At 36.8% G+C, this 19,927-nt stretch overlaps 2 protein-coding genes across 3 annotated transcripts; both read left to right on the top strand.

Annotated features, from left to right (window-relative positions):
- The first annotated feature begins 4,052 nt into the window (after positions 1-4,052).
- On the top strand, positions 4,053-6,284 carry LOC136244180 (E3 SUMO-protein ligase KIAA1586-like). The gene is made up of 4 exons (XM_066035748.1): positions 4,053-4,224; positions 4,699-4,773; positions 4,819-6,002; positions 6,159-6,284. The coding sequence occupies exons 1-4, from the start codon at positions 4,053-4,055 to the stop codon at positions 6,282-6,284; spliced, it is 1,557 nt and encodes a 518-aa protein (XP_065891820.1).
- A 1,401-nt stretch (positions 6,285-7,685) lies between these two features.
- On the top strand, positions 7,686-18,543 carry LOC136261415 (adhesion G-protein coupled receptor D1-like). Of its 2 annotated transcripts, XM_066055419.1 has the most exons (14): positions 7,686-7,822; positions 7,948-8,074; positions 8,354-8,544; positions 9,057-9,168; positions 11,216-11,372; positions 12,316-12,382; positions 13,019-13,085; positions 13,149-13,246; positions 14,676-14,802; positions 14,927-14,968; positions 15,031-15,090; positions 15,467-15,518; positions 15,760-15,823; positions 18,409-18,543. In XM_066055419.1, the coding sequence occupies exons 4-13, from the start codon at positions 9,076-9,078 to the stop codon at positions 15,807-15,809; spliced, it is 813 nt and encodes a 270-aa protein (XP_065911491.1). In that variant the 5' UTR covers positions 7,686-7,822; positions 7,948-8,074; positions 8,354-8,544; positions 9,057-9,075; the 3' UTR covers positions 15,810-15,823; positions 18,409-18,543. The 2 variants fall into 2 exon arrangements, with proteins under 2 accessions (XP_065911491.1, XP_065911499.1); XM_066055427.1 differs by lacking the exon at positions 15,031-15,090.
- The last annotated feature ends 1,384 nt before the right edge of the window (positions 18,544-19,927 follow it).

Genomic DNA, 19,927 nt, shown 5'->3' with positions numbered 1-19,927 from the left:
CATAGCCTTTCTGAGGGCCGCACACTTTTTTTACAGCTTGGCTGTTTTGGATTAGATTTCATTTCTTTTTGTATTTATATACCCCAAAGCCGGCCTATGGCCAGCTTTGGGACTTTTTTAACCTATGTTTTTTTCTTTACTACAGGAAGAAGAAAAGATGAAGTAGATGTACTTTAAATATTTTATCTGTAAATGTACAAATTATATATATGTGACCGGATTTGCGAAAAGGGGTCTTCCACACACATCCAATTAACGAACTTTGGCAGGTCATAATGTCAGATAGGAAAATAGTATTGCCTTGAAATTTGGACAGCGATGAGTAACAACATAGGTTAATACATGAACAAAATTTCAGGTTAGTGTCTTCTTTGAGCACAAAGGTATGGTCATTCAAGTTCATAGAATTGGATGTGTGTGGAAGACCCTTTTTCGTAAATCCGGTCACATATAATACATATGTGACCGGATTTGCGAAAAGGGGCCTTCCACACATCCAATTTGCCAACTTTGACAATTGATAACTTCAGATTGGAAAGAGCTATTGCCTTGAAATTTGGGCAGTGGTGATTTCTTTGCAGCTGAACTCTCTACATGATGGTTTCTTTGTAGCTGAACTCTCTACAAGGTAATTTCTTCTAGCTGATCTCTCTACAGGGAGATTTGTTTGTAGCTGAACTATCTACAAGGAAACTTCTTCTAGCTGATCTCTCTACAGGGTGATTTGTTTGTAGCTGAATTCTGTACAGGTGATTTCTTTGCAGCTGAGCTCTTTACAGAATGGTTTCTTTGTATCTGAACTCTCTACAAGGTAACTTTTCTAGCTGATGTCTCTACAAGGTGACTAGTTTGTAGCTGAACTCTCTACATGGTGGTTTCTTTTTGTAACTGAACTTTCTACAAGGTGACTTCTTCTAGCTGATCTTTCAATAGAGTGATTTGTTTGTAGCTTCACTCTCTACAAGGTAACTTATTCTAGCTGATCTCTCTACAGGGTGATTTGTTTGTAGCTGAATTCTGTACAGGTGATTTGTTTGCAGCTGAGCTCTTTACAGAATGATTTCTTTGTAGCTGAACTCTCTAAAAGGTAACTTCTTCTAACTGATCTTTCTACAGGGTGATTTGTTTGTAGCTGAACTATCTACAAGATAATATCTTCTAGCTGATCTCTCTACATGGTGATTTGTTTGAAGCTGAATTCTGACCAGGTGATTTGTTTGCAGCTGAGCTCTTTACAGAATGGTTTCTTTGTAGCTGAACTCTCTACAAGGTAATTTCTTCTAGCTGATCTCTCTACAGGGAGATATGTTTGTAGCTGAACTCTCTACAAGGTAACTTTTCTAGCTGATGTCTCTACAAGGTGACTAGTTTGTAGCTGAACTCTCTAAATGGTGGTTTCTTTGTAACTGAACTTTCTACAAGGTGACTTCTTCTAGCTGATCTTTCAATAGGATGATTTGTTTGTAGCTTCACTCTCTACAAGGTAACTTCTTCTAGCTGATCTCTCTACAGGGAGATTTGTTTGAAGCTGAACTTTCTAAATGATGGTTTCTTTGTAGCTGAACTCTCTACAAGGTAATTTCTTCTAGCTGATCTCTCTACAGGGAGATTTGTTTGCAGCTGAACTATCTACATGGTAATTTCTTCTAGCTGATCTCTCTACAGGATTATTTGTTTGTAGCTGAATTCTGTACAGGTGATTTGTTTGCAGCTGAACTCTTTACAGAATGGTTTCTTTGTAGCTGAACTCTCTAAAAGGTAACTTCTTATAACTGATCTTTCTACAGGGAAATTTGTTTCTGGCAGAATTTTCTACAGGGTGATTTCTTTGCAGCTGAACTCTCTACATGGTGGTTTCTTTGTAGCTGAACTCTCTACAAGGTAATTTCTTCTAGCTGATCTCTCTACAGGGAGATTTGTTTGTAGCTGAACTATCTACAAGGTAACTTCTTCTAGCTGATCTCTCTACAGGGTGATTTGTTTCAAGCTGAATTCTGTACAGGTGATTTGTTTGCAGCTGAGCTCTTTACAAAATGGTTTCTTTGTAGCTGAACTCTCTACAAGTTAACTTCTTCTAGCTGATCTCTCTACAGGGTGATTTGTTTGTAGCTGAACGATCTACTAGGTAACTTCTTCTAGCTGATCTCTCTACAGGGTGGTTTCTTTGTAGCTGAACTCTCTAAAAGGTAACTTCTTCTAACTGATCTTTCTACAGGGCAATTTGCTTGTGGCAGAATTTTATACAGGGTGATTTCTTTGCAGCTGAACTCTCTACATGGTGGTTTCTTTGTAGCTGAACTCTCTACAAAGTAATTTCTTCTAGCTGATCTCTCTACAGGGTGATTTGTTTGTAGCTGAACGATCTACTAGGTAACTTCTTCTAGCTGATCTCTCTACAGGGTGGTTTCTTTGTAGCTGAACTCTCTAAAAGGTAACTTCTTCTAACTGATCTTTCTACAGGGCAATTTGCTTGTGGCAGAATTTTATACAGGGTGATTTCTTTGCAGCTGAACTCTCTACATGGTGGTTTCTTTGTAGCTGAACTCTCTACAAAGTAATTTCTTCTAGCTGATCTCTCTACAGGGTGATTTGTTTGTAGCTGAACGATCTACAACGTAACTTCTTCTAGCTGATCTCTCTACAGGGTGATTTGTTTGTAGCTGAATTCTGTATAGGTGATTTGTTGCAGCTGAGCTCTTTACAGAATGGTTTCTTTGTAGCTGAACTCTCTAAAAGGTAACTTCTTCTAAATGATCTTTCTACAAGGCAATTTGCTTGTGGCAGAATTTTATACAGGGTGATTTCTTTGCAGCTGAACTCTCTACTTGGTGGTTTCTTTGTAGCTGAACTATGTACAAGGTAATGTCTTCTAGCTGACCTCTCTACAGGGTGATTTGTTTGTAGCTGAATTCTGTACAGGTGATTTGTTTGCAGCTGAGCTCTAAACGGAATGGTTTCTTTGTAGCTGAACTCTCTATAAGGTAACTTCTTCTAGCTGATGTCTCTACAAGGTGACTAGTTTGTAGCTGAACTCTCTACATGGTAGTTTCTTTGTAACTGAACTTTCTACAAGGTGACTTCTTCTAGCTGATCTTTCTACAGGGTGATTTGTTTGTAGCTGAACTCTCTACAAGGTGACTTCTTCTAGCTGATCTCTCTACAGGGAGATTTGTTTGTAGCTGAACTCTCCACAGGTGATTTGTTTGAAGCTGAACTCTCTAAATGATGGTTACTTTGTAGCTGAACTCTCTACAAGTAAACTTCTAGCTGATCTCTCTACAGGGTGATTTGCTTGTAGCTGAACTATCTACAAGATAACTTCTTCTAGCTGATCTCTCTACATGGTGATTTGTTTGTAGCTGAATTCTGTATAGGTGATTTGTTTGCAGCTGAGCTCTTTAAATAATGGTTTCTTTGTAGCTGAACTCTCTACAAGGTAACTTATTCTAGTTGATGTCTCTACAAAGTCACTAGTTTGTAGCTGAGCTCTCTACATGGTGGTTTCTTTGTAACTGAACTCTCTACAAGGTGACCTCTTCTAGCTGGTCTTTCTACAGGGTGATTTGTTTGAAGCTGAACTCTCTACAAGGTAACTTCTTCTAGCTGATCTCTCTACAGGGAGATTTGTTTGTAGCTGAACTCTCTACATGATGGTTTCTTTGTAGCTGAACTCTCTACAAGGTAACTTATTCTAGCTGATGTCTCTACAAAGTCACTAGTTTGTAGCTGAGCTCTCTACATGGTGGTTTCTTTGTAACTGAACCAGAGCTCGAATTGAGGGTATACTAGGGTATACTAAGTATAACTTGATACAAAATTACTTTAAAAAGTATACCTTGTTGGCCTTAAGGCTAAAGCAGCCATGTAACCAATATCCTACCATATTTACACCTTGTTTTAGCTTACACTTCATCTTCTGCCACTCTACCTGGTCCTGGTTAGCTCCCTCAGCCTTTCTCAGTGATCATTCATTGCTCGGTATGCATTAATTAAAAATACCATTCATTGCTCGGTGTGCATTAATTAGAAATCGCTACTACACGTGATAATTGATGCAGGTTACATTGACCAAGTTTTTAGGGTTAAAAGAAAGAGGAGATCCAGTAGAACAGAGAGAGGAAACTGAGGAAAGTGATTTTGAGAGTGATTGTGAAGATGAAGATGGAGCAGGAACTCCTGCAACTGATGTTGAATCTGACCATGATGAACCACTACCTGTAGAAAGTATAGATGTGAGTCAAACAAGTAGTCATTTTCCTAGTTGTTGGAGTCACAAAACCTGGCTAAGTAAGAAAGAGCAGTATCCATGGCTTACCTGTAGCAACTCCAAATTGGGCTGTGTTATATGCAAGGAATTTTCATCCTTGGGTGTACACACAAAAAAGAGTGTTCATCTTTCAAGTCAGTGGAAATTAACTGAAGTGAGTGCATGTTGTCATACAAAAGAAAAGCAGCTGATGTCTTTAAGAAATAAGATCAGGAAGCACAGTAGGTCCAAAGCGCACATTGAAGCACAGAAAATTAAGCTACAATCAGCTAAGGAATCTATTGAGACCACTATACACACAATGAACCAACAGAAATATACTGCAACAGAAAAGATCTTTCGAATTGCTTACAAAATTTGCAAAACAGGTCGACCTTTTACTGATTTGCCAGTTGACTGTGACATTTACAATCTCAATGGAGTTGACATAGGTCGGACACTGCAAAGTGACAAGTTGTGTCACAATATCTGTGAACATATTGGCAATGAGATGCGAACAAAGATATGTAAGTTGATACTTGATGGTAAAAGTAAAATTTCCATTTTGATAGACGAAGCTACTACAGTAAGTAAAAAGTCAGCTCTTGTTGTTTATATAAAAACTTGCCTTTCTGGTACCGTGGAGCCTGTCACATTTTACCTTGATCTCATTGAGCTTCCTGGACAGGATGCCGAGTCCATCTATAAAACACTATTAAAATGCCTTGAGTCTTATGGATTTAGCTCAGAAATATTGTCAGACCAATTGATTGGCTTTGCATCAGATGGTGCTTCTGTTATGTTTGGCTCTCAGTCTGGAGTTGCAAAGCGAATACAAAATGCTTTCCCAAATGTTGTTATTTGTCACTGCCTTAATCATCGCTTGGAACTAGCGGTTGGTGATGCTGTTTCAGAAATCAGTGGAGTTAATCATTTTAAGATATTATTTGATAAGCTGTACCATACTTACCATACTTCAGCTAAAAACAAAAAGGAACTGGAAGAATGCTGTCAGGATTTGACTACGCACTTCTATTCAATTGGGCGAGTACTTGATACTAGGTGGGTGGCTTCAAGCTTTCGTACTGTGAAAGCGGTGTGGACTGTGTATTATCCATTGCACTGTCATCTCATCAAAGCCAGCAAAGATACATCTAGAAACTCACCAGAGCAGAAAACTTTTCTTGGTCTAGCTACTAAATTATCATCTGCAGCATTTGTTCTTAATCTTGCTACCATGTATGATTGCTTAGAAGAGCTTTCAAACCTTTCAGAGGATTTACAAGAAAGAAAAATTACATTACCTAGAGCTCAGGCCTTAATTTACAGAGCCATTAGAGTGTTTCATTCTATGGTTGACTACCCAGGAGTTAAATATAAAGAGGCTAAGAGTGCAGTTGAAAAGGTTGGTGAAGATCGGAAGTTTAAAGGTGTCTTATTACAAGACAATCGAAAATGTGACGTTGTGATTCATTATGGTCAATTTATGAGGAGTCTAGCAGCAAATCTTGAAGAACGGCTTGTTGCATTTAGAGACACTGAAAAAGAATTACCAAAGCTATTGAATTGCATTACTGTATTGAACCCCTCTAATTGGCCAAAGGAATGTCCTTTAACTTATGGCAATGAAGAAATTCAGTACATGTGCGACACATTTCATCTTAACGATGTTACTGCAAGAAGAGGATTTCAAGAGTATATAGATAATGTTAGGGAAGAAGGTTTGCTAGATCCTCCAGACAAGTTATTGGATCTTGTAAAGGCCACGAAAACTTTACCCATTTCAACTGCTGCATGTGAACGAGGCTTTAGTCAAATGAATGTCCTAGCTTCCTCCACTAGATCATCACTTTCTATAAAAACACTTTCAACTTTAATGTTCATCAAGTGTGTCGGGCCACCACCTTAACAGTTTGACCCTGCAAAGTATGTACGAACATGGAAAAATTCACTTGCAGATGACTCTAAGGCACGTTCAAGGAAACGAACTGCTAATGAGGAACATGATTATGATTTCATTTGGAAAAAACTGAAGTAACATGATGCATGTATTTAACTTGTGCAATGAATTGTGCTATGTACTGTATATATTAAAACTACTCTCAGATGCAATCTCAGAACATCTGATTTTCAAAATTTTTCTGGGGGGCATGCCCCCAGAACCCCCTAGAGGGAGAGCATGCTTCGCATGCTCTGAGTGCGCTTCGCGCACTGTACGTATACCCACAGCATACCCTCGGGGAATCCTGATCCTCAACTGTCAGCCTTACAGGCTGAGCATACAGGCCCTGGCATCACTACAACTCAGGCTACGCCACTGCCCCTGGACCCCCTAGTTTGTATAGTATACCTAGATAGTATTTTACAATTCGAGCACTGCTTGAGAGGCAGAAGTGTTGTCATAAATATTGTGGAAGGGAGACCCAGTGAATTGTCTTGTGTGACCAGGTGGCAATGGGGACAGTAAAAGGTTCTTCGCTTTCCTCTAGTATTTTGAATAGAGCTTAAGATAATCCAGCACATTGTTGATGAATCCAGGTGTTACAAGTACTTTCACAGAAAATTGCTTCCTGACCATCTGAATGTTCAGTGGCGTCTATTATGCAGTCCAAACAGACTGGGAATATTATTGAGCTTTCACCAGGTGAGCTCTGTAGTGGCCTTTTCCTTTTGGAGTGTGGCTGAGGAGTAGTGATTGTCATGGTAACTCCTGCTTCAATATTCTGATAGGAGCAAAATGAGAACAGACGAAACGAACAGAAAAAATTGTCTGACCTTTACTGGTACCATTAAATGAGTTGAGCCACGGTCCCACAGCGTAAACATGTTAATTCTAAGGCAGTCTATTGGCAATGGGCAGCCAACAAACCCCAGGGTAGACTCCAGGTAGTGTCCTCGAGGTTTCTTAGAGACCTTAGATGACCAAAACAAAGTAAGACAAGTCCAAACAGGGCGAGAACATGAAGTATCACAGAGGACAGAACCAATCCCATTTTTTTTCAAAAAGAAGTGATATCTAATCCAAAACAGCCAAGCTGTAAAAAAGAGTGTGGCCCCCAAAAAAGCCGGGGTGAAAAAAGATGTGAAATCCAAGGTGGCGGCCAAGAAATGGCTGTGATGGTAGGTTAATGGTACAAGTTTCAATAACGACAATTCGGGTGAAATTGATGCCAAGACCAAGCTGCACCAATATCACTTGAATTTTTGTTATTAAAATTTTTGCCATTAACCTATGATTACAGCCATTTCTTGGCCACCACCTTGGATTTCACATCTTTTTTCACTTTGGCTTTCTTGGAGCTGCACTCGTTTTTTACAGCTTGGCTGTTTTGGATTAAATCTATACTATCAGCTATATTTATGGACATTAATCCCTATGGCTATATACTATTGACAGTCTATATTTGATATTAAAAATATGTACTAGTATAGCTGCAGGTGTAGATCAATGTCTTACACTTTTACATGTGTATTATATTGCATAAAGTAGTATACATGATGAGCATAATTAATTATATAGTCTGCAGATGAATCAGAACCGACATGTGTATTTTGGGACTCTACCTTAAAGAATGGGTATGTGAATCATGTTACTTTGTGAAGTCACAAGCATGTAGTATAACAATATGCTGTGGTACATGTTATGTTATCATACATAAATAAACTGTAATGTAAATTCGACCATATGTGTACATGTACAGAAACAACACTGGAGGATGGTCTGAAGAGGGAGTGTTTTTGGATGTTGAGAACACAAACTCTACCACCATAACATGTGTTACTAAACATCTCACTAATTTTGCTTTACTGTTTCGGGGAGCTAAGAAGGTGAATAATTATGTGATAACACTGTTACAGTACCAAGACATGTTGTGCACATATTACAAGCTGCATATAAAATGCACATAATAAATTTAAGTGCAAAGTACTATAAGGAGAATTCAGTGGATAGTTTGTAGGAATTACTGCTAGTACAAAGTAACAGAGATTTACTATATCATACAGCCTGTGGAAATTTTACTGTATATCTGTATAATTATACAGTGTATGTACATGTAGTGGTTGTGAAATTTGCATTTCCAAGTAGCTGTTTTTTGCTATATACAGAAACCACCCGTTATCACTGTGACAGCATCAAATTCATCAAATAACACATCTTTAACAAATTCAACAACAACTAATCAAACAATACCAGGAACATCAACAGATGATGAAGCACTATCAATTGTCAGTTATATTGGATGTGGTATATCCATCATTTGTCTCTTGGCAACAATCATAATTATTGTATTATTCAGGTTAGTTGCTATTTTAATAATGTTGTTTTTGAAATAACTAATTAAGTCATAAAATTCTTTGCCCTTGGGGTGTAAATTACTAGTGAGGAAGTAATTCATAAAATTTCATGGCTAATATAAATGATTATAACTTTGGAGTGCAATCACCTATTGATTTCAAATAAAAGCTGAGTAGTTCATTTTAGCAGCACTTTTAGTTTTAAACTGTGCAAAATGATGCCTTAGGGAGATAAAGACAAAAGCGATGAATTTTTAATGTAAAAAATGGCTGTAAAGGTCACCAAAGGTCAATTATATGATAGCTCTATATCAAAAAATATACATGTTACAAGGAGTACAACTTTTATGGAAAGTTTCATAATTGTATCAAAAAGTGCACAACTATTGCACTATGCCGCTCTACTATTATCCAAGTGAATTATTTGATAGTCACTAATTTGTGGTAATCATTTAACAGAGTTCTTAGTTTTATTTTTTTATGTTTGTTTTTTTTTTTTCTACTGTATATTCAGAAAAAGTGCATTTAAGCCAATGCAGAACATGATCCATGTGAATCTTTCACTTGCTTTGTTGTTGAGTTTGATTCTCTTTGTTAGTGGAATAGAAACTGCAAATGAGAACAGAGTAAGTATTTATATAATGCATTCACTACTGATGAATTACAGTAACATGTACTGTAATTCTGATTGAAGTTTTTAAATATGATGCCATAAGTTATAGTTAAAGCACCGCTGTGTGTGTACGGAATATACGGCATGATGGGATGTATAGAGAGGCTAATACAGCATGAAATGAAGCTGAGTGCTGTATTTCCCTTGAGACACCCCCGAGTGTTGTATGTTTCGTACGCACAAGCATAGGCATGCAGTGTTTTAAGTACCTTATTGTACTTCCTGGTCATCTTGCTCAGAGCAGTTTTCTTGAGTACCTGATTCGCTTCAATTTCAGTGATCAAACTATCAGTAAGTTGTCATATAAGTCATAGAACAATTTGGTAGGATTAGTTTGGCTAGCTTTAGCATTTGACATTGTCACGCACATGATCCATCGTGCCATCTGTGTGGGGTGGTTGCTTCAATCTTTTGTGTCAGACTATCAGTAAGCATTCATGTAATCTATTTCTAGTGATATAACCGACTGGTAGGATTAGTCTGGCTAGTTTTAGCAATTTACAATGTCATGCATGTGATCAATTGTGCTGTCTGAGTGAGGTACGTTGTTTTGAAACATTTCTTACATAACAATGCTGCCTGCATAGCTGTACTGTATTTGCCCAAGCGTTATGTATTTTCCCAATTATAGCTGCATAACTGTGCTGTATGACTCATACAGTACAGTTATGCAGCTAATAGGTACAATATGGAAAATACAGCATGCAGCGGCACTCCTATGCAAAGTACAATAAATAGGGCTACAGGCTTTTAGGTAGAGAAATTATGTATTAATCAGATATATGACAAGACAGTGTATACTGTTCTGTGATGTAAATGTATATGGATCAAAAGCACCCATTTGTTGTAATGTGACACTGAGGTAGTCTCACATATTTGCCAGATTATATTCTACTGGTATATAGCACTGGCATAGGATTCGCAGCATATAGGATTAGGATGGCATAGAGTTCAAAATAGCATAGAATACCAGTTTATACTGTTGTTAGCACTGGCATAACATAAGTAGGATTACTACTGTTAGCACTGGCACATGGTTGATTCAACAACTTTGATGATGCACAGGCAAATTATACAAGTGATTTTGTAAATCGGTGTAGAGGGATTCACCATTTAATCGGAAATTTTAAAAGCATACCATATAGCGAGTTATTTTTGAAACAGAAATTTTCGCACAATAAGCAAAATCTGAATTTCGAAAGATTTTAATTTCGAAGAGTGCATATTTCGAAGTCCGGATGGATTTCAAATAAACAGAAATTTGTGTCACAGATTATGAAGATGCGTGAATGTTTGCCAAAAAATGACTTGCTGATGGAATAATCCCCATTCCTGTGCACTGGAGAGAAGACTGAAAGAGTCTCAGGTGGAGTGAATTCACTGGCACGATTACGCTTGATCATAATTATAGCTATAGTCCGGCATCAATTCCCATTCTGGATCACCTGTTTTCTGGTTATTGGTACAGTAATAATACAGTTTACCCATTATCATCAGCAATACTGAGCTAAAACTTGAGGAATACACAAACGAATTGCCGAAAGTTGGACGGTTGCTTTCACTTGTGGGAATTTATTTTCGAAAAACAACTGGACGTGGGAATTTATTTTTAAAGAGAAGGGCCTCTTCGAAATATCCGAAAATAAAATCCTTTCGAAAACTACCAGCTATACGGTAATGTCCCTATTGGTGGTAGTTATATAACTCTGTGGCCATTTATATTTAATCACAATCCACAGTATGGCACAATGTACATTATTTATCATAATTTAAATGGTGTAATATAAAAGCTCATACAAGTGTACGGTCAATTTAAAAATAATACAGTCATTGTGTAACTTTTATATACATATATGGACATACAGCATTCTAATCTGACCAGTCTGAGTACACGGTTGGCAGAACAGAACAAAGCATGCTGTTAATACATGTATTATTTGTGTTACGTATTTGCATATTCATGGAATTTATGTATTATTGTCTTGTGTCTCACTTTATAGGCAGCATGTATAGTGGTGACTGTGTTGCTTCATTATTTCTTCCTGGCTACTTTCTCTTGGATGTTGTGTGAAGGAATTATAATCTATGTCTTGTTAGTAAAAGTGTTCTACAAAGGATTCTTCAAGAGGTTACCATTTTATTTTCTAGTTGGATGGGGTAGGTTTACAACTGCATAGTTATAAACTGCTACATAAATGCATGCTACAGTGGTCTATGCATACAAAATCACACCCACATTCTTGCCACAATTACATTGCTACTAACAGACTACCAAATTTTACTGTATCATTTATTCGGATTCAGTTTAGGACTGGTGGGATATAGTTTTTCTCCAACTCATTGAAAACTGTGAATAGAGGTTGGGTGCCATTCAATGGCTTGTAATGGTGTGTATAGGGAGCTAAAAAGGACATGAAGAGCTGCCTTGTCTATAAGATTCCCACCCACCACTCCTATATGTGTCTCCACTTGTACGTAGCTTATTACCCAAATGAACAAAGCAGGGAAGAGTTTAATTATCACAATCTTATACAGTGCACTCACACAGTGACAGCTGATAAGCTAGCAAATACTTAGAGTGAACTTATTTGCATGTGCAACTTTGACACTAGGAAGTTACTGTGATATAAAACTGTGCACCTAATAATGATATTTTGTGTGTAGAAGCTGACTTCTGTCAAATTCAATAGTAATACATGAATTATACCAGAATGTGCATGCATGCGTGTTGTCCTGTCATTGTGATTAACAAGAGTATTACACTTTAGTTCTAGTGTTATGCCAATAACTACACAAGAGCGTATAACTGTATTTTGCAAACCATGAACTGACTAGGATCGTTTTTCTTCTGGATTTAAGATGTATGTCCTAATCTTTATCACCTACTAAACCATCTGTGTAAAAGAATTTTAAATGACAAGTAGTTCATCAAATTTGTCAAAATGTTCTTTACTGAAAATGCAGTACTATACTCGGATGAATATCTTGTACAATATACATGTACTTTCTATATACAATCCATATAAATGGTAATCATTATTCTTAGACTAAAGGTTGAGCTACACTGTATCTGTTTATGCATTCAAAAATACTTTTACAGGTTTGCCAATACCAATAGTGGCTATTACTGCTGGGATATCACATGATCATTATGGCGTCTACACTATGTAAGTGTGTGATGATAATTTTTTTGTGTGTAGCTACCCAATTTGTATAGTTTTCTGGCTGTTTGATGGTCATCAACATAACTAGTGGTAACCTGTGTCTTGCTCAGCATGATGAGATATACCATCTACAAAATTACTGTATATACTGCCGTACATATAAGACCACTATTTACAAATTTGGTCACATGTGTAATGCAGCTAGTGCCCTGTAAAGTGCGTGCCTATAGATTGTCACAGTCGTGATTACAGTAGACAAGTTGTGTGTACTTCACATGACCTTCAATGTAAAACAGAATTTATGGTAATTGTAGTGTCTACTAATTAGACCCTTTTGTGGTGGATTCTGGAGATGTCTAAGTTACTTAAATGTTTATTATGTGCACCAACACTGGTAGCGCTGACAATGCAACACCACATGAAAATTAATTTTAAACACATAACTAATGGCTTGTTTGTACTAATTAATGCTACAATTCTCTGTTACAAGCAGCTGTCAAAAGTGTTGATGTACAACAACCCCATAAAGGGCCTAAATACAATTTCAAACCTGAAGGCCTTGTGTCGTGGCGCATGAGTGAACTGTGATTTACAATTTTTTTTACTTTCAGTTATTTATAATGCACACTTTCACTCTAGTTGCTGGTTACCAACAGAGAAAGGCATTATATGGGCATTTATTGCTCCAGTGATATTTGTCATTGTGGTAAGTGTAGACTAATGTGTGTATTCATTACATGATGTACATGTATATTATGTTGTGTTACAGTGCAACAGTGTTATTATTGTGCTAGCAATACATACCATCTTTACTGCTTCACGAAGAAAAGTGAAAAATCGTCAGATGACTGAAATCACTGTGGCAAAGTTAGTCATGATAAAAATACATTATACAGTATAAAGAGAAATTTTGGCAGAGGTGAACTTTGACGAATGGCAAGTTGGCACAATAAACTTCAGCGAATTCAAGCTCAATCTTTTAGAGATGCTAATCTCAGGCGCTATGAGTAATTGATGGGTTACACTTTGGCGAATTTGTGGCAAATCGCCAAATTTGCCAAAGTTTTCCCCTATCAAAATTTCCCTCTATACGGTAAATTATTTTGAAAGATACATATATGGGACTGCTCTAATGCAAGTTTATACACTTGCAACAAGTACTCGTGCATTACTCCAGTTGTTTTGTTCATCATGATTACTCCTCTCAACAAGCAGCTGTTTAGACAAATCTACAGTATGTCCCAACTTTCCAGTTACAAGTGATTAGACTCTACAGTTTACACGGACACAGCATTAAAACAAAGGAGGTTGAGTCAGTAATATTTTTAGTGACACCTATAGTAGATAATCCCAAATAAGGGACTGTAATATGTAAGCCAACAGATCATCTGCAATGCATTGCTCAATTTGAGGTGTGGTAGTCTTATGTATGTATCTGTAAAGCCACCTTATGAGGGGCAAGAATAATGAACACCTAACACTCATAAATTGATGTGTTGTTGGTGACGAGCACTCATAGCTCATAAACAGTGAGTTTCAATTTGTCTCAAGTAGCTGTATTTACATCAGCATACAATTTATTTCCACTTGCATGTGAGTGTAAGCTTGTATTTCAGCACTGTATAAGTACATACATGATTGGGATATAATACTACACAGCTAAGTTACAGAATAGTGTTTATCCCCCAATTTAACAAAGTTGTGGAATTACAAGCAGTGGCCAAGAAATGGCTGCAATGATGTTAATTTTAATGATAATGGTGTGATCATTAAAAATAATTGACATTACCATCATTGCAGCAATTTTTTTTGTCTGCCACCTTTGATTTCACTTTATTATAAATTTTTTTTTGGGGGGGGGGGGGGGGGGGGGGCAGAGAATACATCTTTTTTCACACCTTAGCAGTTTTGGCAGCTTCTGAATCAGTAGTTCACATATCAAATCACTAAGCCTTCAAAATGTAGTATTTTTTCTTTCTTCTTTTTCTTTCTTTTGTGCACCTTTAAAGCTGCTATAAAACTTAAACACATTAACAAAATTTGGCACACGTGAGGGGACTTTTAAAGGCACCTATTGGTACCAAGTTTGGTTTTAAAATGATAAACATTTGCAGAGTTATTATAAATAATGATTATTAATAAGACCGATAATATGTTGTAATGCCTACAGGGTAAAGCACTTATGAAAAGAAGGTCAAAATTGGTACATGTCCTGTTAATAGGACACTGGCAGCTTCATGGGCTGCACAACACATCACATTTTCTTAATTAAACTTGACAATTATTATTCTTACAGGAAACTCATCAGGGCTGCTATATTTCTGCTGCCTACTTTAGGAGTGACATGGATATTTGGAGTGCTAGCAATGTACAGTGAAAATGGAGCATTTGCATGGATCTTTACCATATTAAATTCTATTGAGGTAATTAATTTTATACAAAGTAGTTATTTCATATGTGTTATAATGTACAGTATGTGTATGTGAATAATCATATACTGATCTACAGTACCATTAAACTATTCCATTATAAACTTTTTTTCAATAGGGGCTGTTTATATTTGTATTTTATGTCCTACAAAATGATAAGGTAAGGAGATACAGCTGTACAGTACACACTAGTATACAATATTGATGATTAACCCCATACAGTTCATTGAGACAATGTCATCCTATTTGAACAGAAAACATACTGGAAGTTCAGCTGCTAAGGTCTGCTGAATAATTTGTATAGTTACCAGTTAGCTGTATGCAGAGTTGACTATTTTTCAGCATTGGCCAACTTCAGTATCCCAAATTTAAGAAATTGTTATTCAAATGTATGAATCCACTTAATAAAGCAGTAAATGTGCATAGTGTAGAGTGTAGAAATAAAATCATCATATTTGTCCCTTTCATGGACTTGCACCCCTAGAATTACCCAAATCCATTGCTTTCGAATTGTGGCTTAGATAAGAGGTAAATAAGTTTTGCAGTTAGAATATCTTGAGCATTTATTGAGTCTTGTGGCAAGCTGCCAAGTACTTGATCTAAGTGTTTATTTACAATTAGTTTGCTATGGTGTGTAAACATGTGTTCTTATGTACAGCTGACATCAAATGATAAGCATAAGACTATCTGCCAGTCTGCCACTATTGAGAGTAAGTTGTGATACGTAGCTACATGTACTGTATGTCTGTATACTTAAACATATGACAAGTGCACCACCCTAAATTGCTAAAACAACAGCTAAGAAAATAAATGTGCTATTGACACATCACCAATATTATACTGATGTGTGCAACAGTTTTAGCCACAAAACATGTACAGTAGCTATCATTCTAATAGTAATTTTGCCTTGTGATTTGCACATACTCAGAGTTATAGTAAATCCTCTTACAGCCACTGCTGATTCTCAAAAAAATGATTTGCATAGTCGTGGAGATCTCTGAAGGCTCTAATAACAGTAAGAGTGTACACATACCTACATACATATGTACACACAGATACTATATACAGTATAATAACGTCATAATAGTATGGTAGTACTGTATGTATAACACAGTGGTAGGGATCATAAAGGTTGTGTTTCTGCTTTCCTGCCAAAAATAAAAACCAACCACCAGTTGCACCTTTCCTTCATAACAGCTTGGTGGGCATAATTAAAAGCCCAAACGTGCCTTCAGAGTGACTCAAAATACTTTCAACAAGTTTCTATGAAATTTTAATTTTTGTTCTGTAGCCATATTTCTACTGCGTAACTGACTAACTAACTAACTGACTGAGGTATTTACTGTAATGCTATGGACTTGATTTCTTCACTGTTTGATGTCACGTAGGTCCAAAACATGCTATATATAGCACATACACATGTTGCCTACTGCAGCAGCAACTAAAAAAACTTCATGTACGTATCAAGGACTTACCATTATCCTCCTTTGTGTCTCGAAGTGTTAAAATGCAGAACAGTATGAAATTTTTCTCTGAAGATAACATTATTCACTGCAGAAATCACTGGCTTTCCCACTATAATCATCATTGTCAGCACAAGAAACCACTGATACACTATGTACCCACTTAGCGTAAACAATCAGTTATTGACTTTGTTGTATGCCAACCTATGGGATTCTTGTTTAGAACAAGACATGCACAACCTTTTTATACCCAACAATAGGTAATCTAACACTCTAGGTGTCCACAATGTACCAGCTCCCCAGGCAGTGGCGTTCTTCAGTAGCATCTGGCCAAACACAGTGATGTACAGCATCAAATATCGACAATTGATGTATTGTCCACTCATTAGCATGTGTACATCAATTATTGTCCGGTTTTAGGTATTTCGCTTTGCATTCCCACACAATTCAAAACTAAATTTTGCCAATAGTAATAGTCTACCAGTATTAGTTATAATTCCACCAAAATTTCAAGCAAATCTTATGTACGATTTTCGAAATACACTCAAATCAATTCTAATAAAAGAAATACTTCAATGTTTTAAACATATTTTAAACAAATTGAACAACATTAATATTTCATTAAGAATGTTACAAAGGTCAGCACAGTAATCCTGGTGCCACCGAGAAGAGCTGTAGCTACAGTACTTTGCTTCCTGCTGTACAACAATGTAACCAATGACATACAAGCTCTTTGTGATTAGATATATAATAACCAACAACTTCTATCCACTGAGTATGGGATTCTTATCTACACCTCAGTGTAACATGTCTTGAACACTCAACAACATGTGACCGGCCTCCTGGTGGTGCCTAAAAGTGAGTGTATTTTAAATTACAAACACTCTTCCAGATTGCCCTTGTTTTTGTAGTCAATTCTCCTGTTGTTTAGATAGCCTCATAAGACTTTACTTTGATTCACCTTGCTTTCTGAGCTGTTTTCTCCTAGTTATTTCACTTCCAACTACCACAGCAGTACTTTCTGTCTTCTTTATCCAAATACATGGCTGTTTTTGTACAGCCACTAAACTATCATGGTTAAAACTGTCTTAAACAGTATGAATTCCAGTTCTATCAGTAGTGACTTGCTCGTAAACAGATGTGTACATGTGTAAACAAACACTATTCTACTGGGAAGGGTGATCATTCCAGCAGGGCCAATCACTAGAGCCTTTTGAATAAATGCAGCCTTAGGTTGAACGTCATGTGTATAAGGCTCAGTAAGCGCTACAACGTACTATGAAACAACACGGATAAAGTTCAGTATGCTACTAATACCATTTTTCATGCCAATAATAACAGACTAGCATCTACAAACTAAGTAATAAACAAACCTCTTGTCATTCACCAACAGTACAGTATGATTGACGTTGATTTAACAACAAAGCAAAGCAGCATTAGGAAGCTTAGTTTTACAATTTTCTGTGTTTGAATCCAGATTCTATATGATAATAATAGATGTCAACTTGGCCGATAATAGAAGTTGGTTGATAACTGATTGCTTACGCTAAATGGTATAATAGAGAAGAAATGAACCAATGAAAACAAAATATTCACAACATTATATAGAATGATTGATACATGTATGTAGTTGAGTTGCTTATTCAGACATGTATTAATTGATTTTATTATAAGTATGTCTGAATAACACCATTGCACTGTAAGCAAAGAGAAATGAAATTAAAAAAAGAAGGGCAAAGGTTAGTCCATTATGCAAGACCGTAGTGTGCCCAAAGGCATTTGTTGGGCTAATAAGAACAACATCTAAGTGTAACTGTAGAAATAAAACCAAAAACATCAACTATTATTAGGTGATGGAATGACAATCCGCTAAGTACACAACTAACACAATCCATTAAATACAAAATTTTGTAGCAACCTACCTGTATCAAAAGTTTTGTATCACATTGAAGGCACATTTGTCTTGGTTATATCCTTACCAAGTCATTGTGAATGAAAGTTGAGGCTGATAGCTATTTGGTTAAATTGGTAGGAATATGTAAGCATTCATGATCACAAATATAAAGTACTATAACTGTATGTTACGTAAACTGTGGGATTCATACCAATGTTCACTTTTATCTACGATGTACTGTAGGTAAAATGCCAACAGAAGAAACTACATTGACCGTATAAGGTGTAAATGAGCAACATTATAAGTAATGCACAATAATATACAGTGTATACATATATTGCTACATACACTGTACCTGTACCACTGAATGTATAGCTAGCATATATGTTAATAGTATATTATTTTATTTATTATATGAATAACATTTGTACAGGTGTAAGAATTTTAAGTTTGATTAGTGACCACAGAAATAAGACAGGGGAGGTCGTCTACACCTGAAGATAGTGGACATTAAATCATAATTCAGTCAATACCCATGACTTTACTAACAATTAATAGACCTCTCAACTCAGGGATTCACTACAAAAATCATGGGACACACATTACTTGTCAAGCAGTGTAGCTAGCTATATCTGCATCTTCTACAGTGGGTATAAAGTTAGGTGCATTATTAGTGGCCTACATCCCACCAGAAGTGCATCAAATCCTATAGACAAGGGAACATCAGGGGTAGATCCAGACTGTTAAAAGGGGGGTTCCACTTTGGAATTACAACTTCAGCCTAGCTGTAAGTTGAAGACCAAAAAAAAAAAAGGTCATCATCTGCTGACAATAGCTGTCCCTCACCATAGATGCCCTCACCAACTGCATTTCCTTATTTATAACTGTATACATAACTTGCTACACTGCTCCTCAAAGAATACTGTGACTGCTCGGCTGCCATGTACTATAATAAGTAAATTTTAAAATTTCCTAATTCAGATTTTTGTGGAGGTGCATGCTCGAGTACATCACATTTCTGCTGCGACTTCTTGTCCGCCCCAGCTTTCCACGTGCTCGACCTTCAGGTGATCGAGTGTGTGCATGGGCAACTGGGGACAAGACTAATGACACTCAATTTTAATTGTGAAGCCCCCTTCAAGTAGTCTCACGTAGCCAGACCTTTTCTTTCTTTTGTGTGAGGGCAGGGTCATTCTATTTCCCCACCCCTACACAAAAGAAAGAAAAGAGTCTGGCTACACAAGACTATCCTTCAAGTTCAACAGTAAAATTAATGTTGTGGTAGTGATACTACACCATCTAACTGCAACAACATTATTCCCTTAGTGGTGGAAAGTTTTGGAGTCTGGACCTCTTTTGCCTTAAAGACTTTACAGACAATTGCTGACCGTACCACCCTCTGTTGTGGTGTTCCTACTAAGCTAACAAGGAAGAACCTGCTTGAGCAACTTTTTGTTGCTTTATAGATGAACAACTACTACTAAATGAACTATAGAAATTTCAATTATGTGTATAATTTTGCTTTATTGATTTTGTGTACATTGCATTTATACTCACTGTGTGAGATTCTGCAGTTACAGTAATACTGCTACTGATGATGTAAAGAACAATGCCAGGATGTCCTAAGGTATTGGATACTCCAGGGTGCTGATGTTGATGACAACCCCCTCAGAGGTGGATCTAAGATTTATAAGGAGGACGGGGCTAACTCAAGATAATAATCTCTTGGGTGGAGGTGTGCTGCAAAGCATGCTGAAACTAG

Source organism: Dysidea avara, chromosome 1, assembly GCF_963678975.1.
Source record: "Dysidea avara chromosome 1, odDysAvar1.4, whole genome shotgun sequence".
In the NCBI taxonomy this organism is placed as follows: Eukaryota; Metazoa; Porifera; class Demospongiae; order Dictyoceratida; family Dysideidae; genus Dysidea; species Dysidea avara.
This window is presented reverse-complemented; position numbering and strand designations above follow the sequence as displayed.

Bases quoted from the DNA above. Each gene is read 5' to 3' on its own strand.
- LOC136244180 (XM_066035748.1), top strand. From the start codon at position 4,053: ATGCAGGTTACATTGACCAAGTTTTTAGGGTTAAAAGAAAGAGGAGAT. The intron at 4,225-4,698 runs GTATAGATGTGA...GAGTTGACATAG, and splicing joins TGAACCACTACCTGTAGAAA to GTCGGACACTGCAAAGTGAC. The intron at 4,774-4,818 runs GTAAGTTGATAC...CCATTTTGATAG, and splicing joins TGAGATGCGAACAAAGATAT to ACGAAGCTACTACAGTAAGT.
- LOC136261415 (XM_066055419.1), top strand. From the start codon at position 9,076: ATGCAGAACATGATCCATGTGAATCTTTCACTTGCTTTGTTGTTGAGT. The intron at 14,803-14,926 runs GTAATTAATTTT...TTTTTTCAATAG, and splicing joins CCATATTAAATTCTATTGAG to GGGCTGTTTATATTTGTATT. The intron at 15,091-15,466 runs GTCTGCTGAATA...TCTTATGTACAG, and splicing joins CTGGAAGTTCAGCTGCTAAG to CTGACATCAAATGATAAGCA.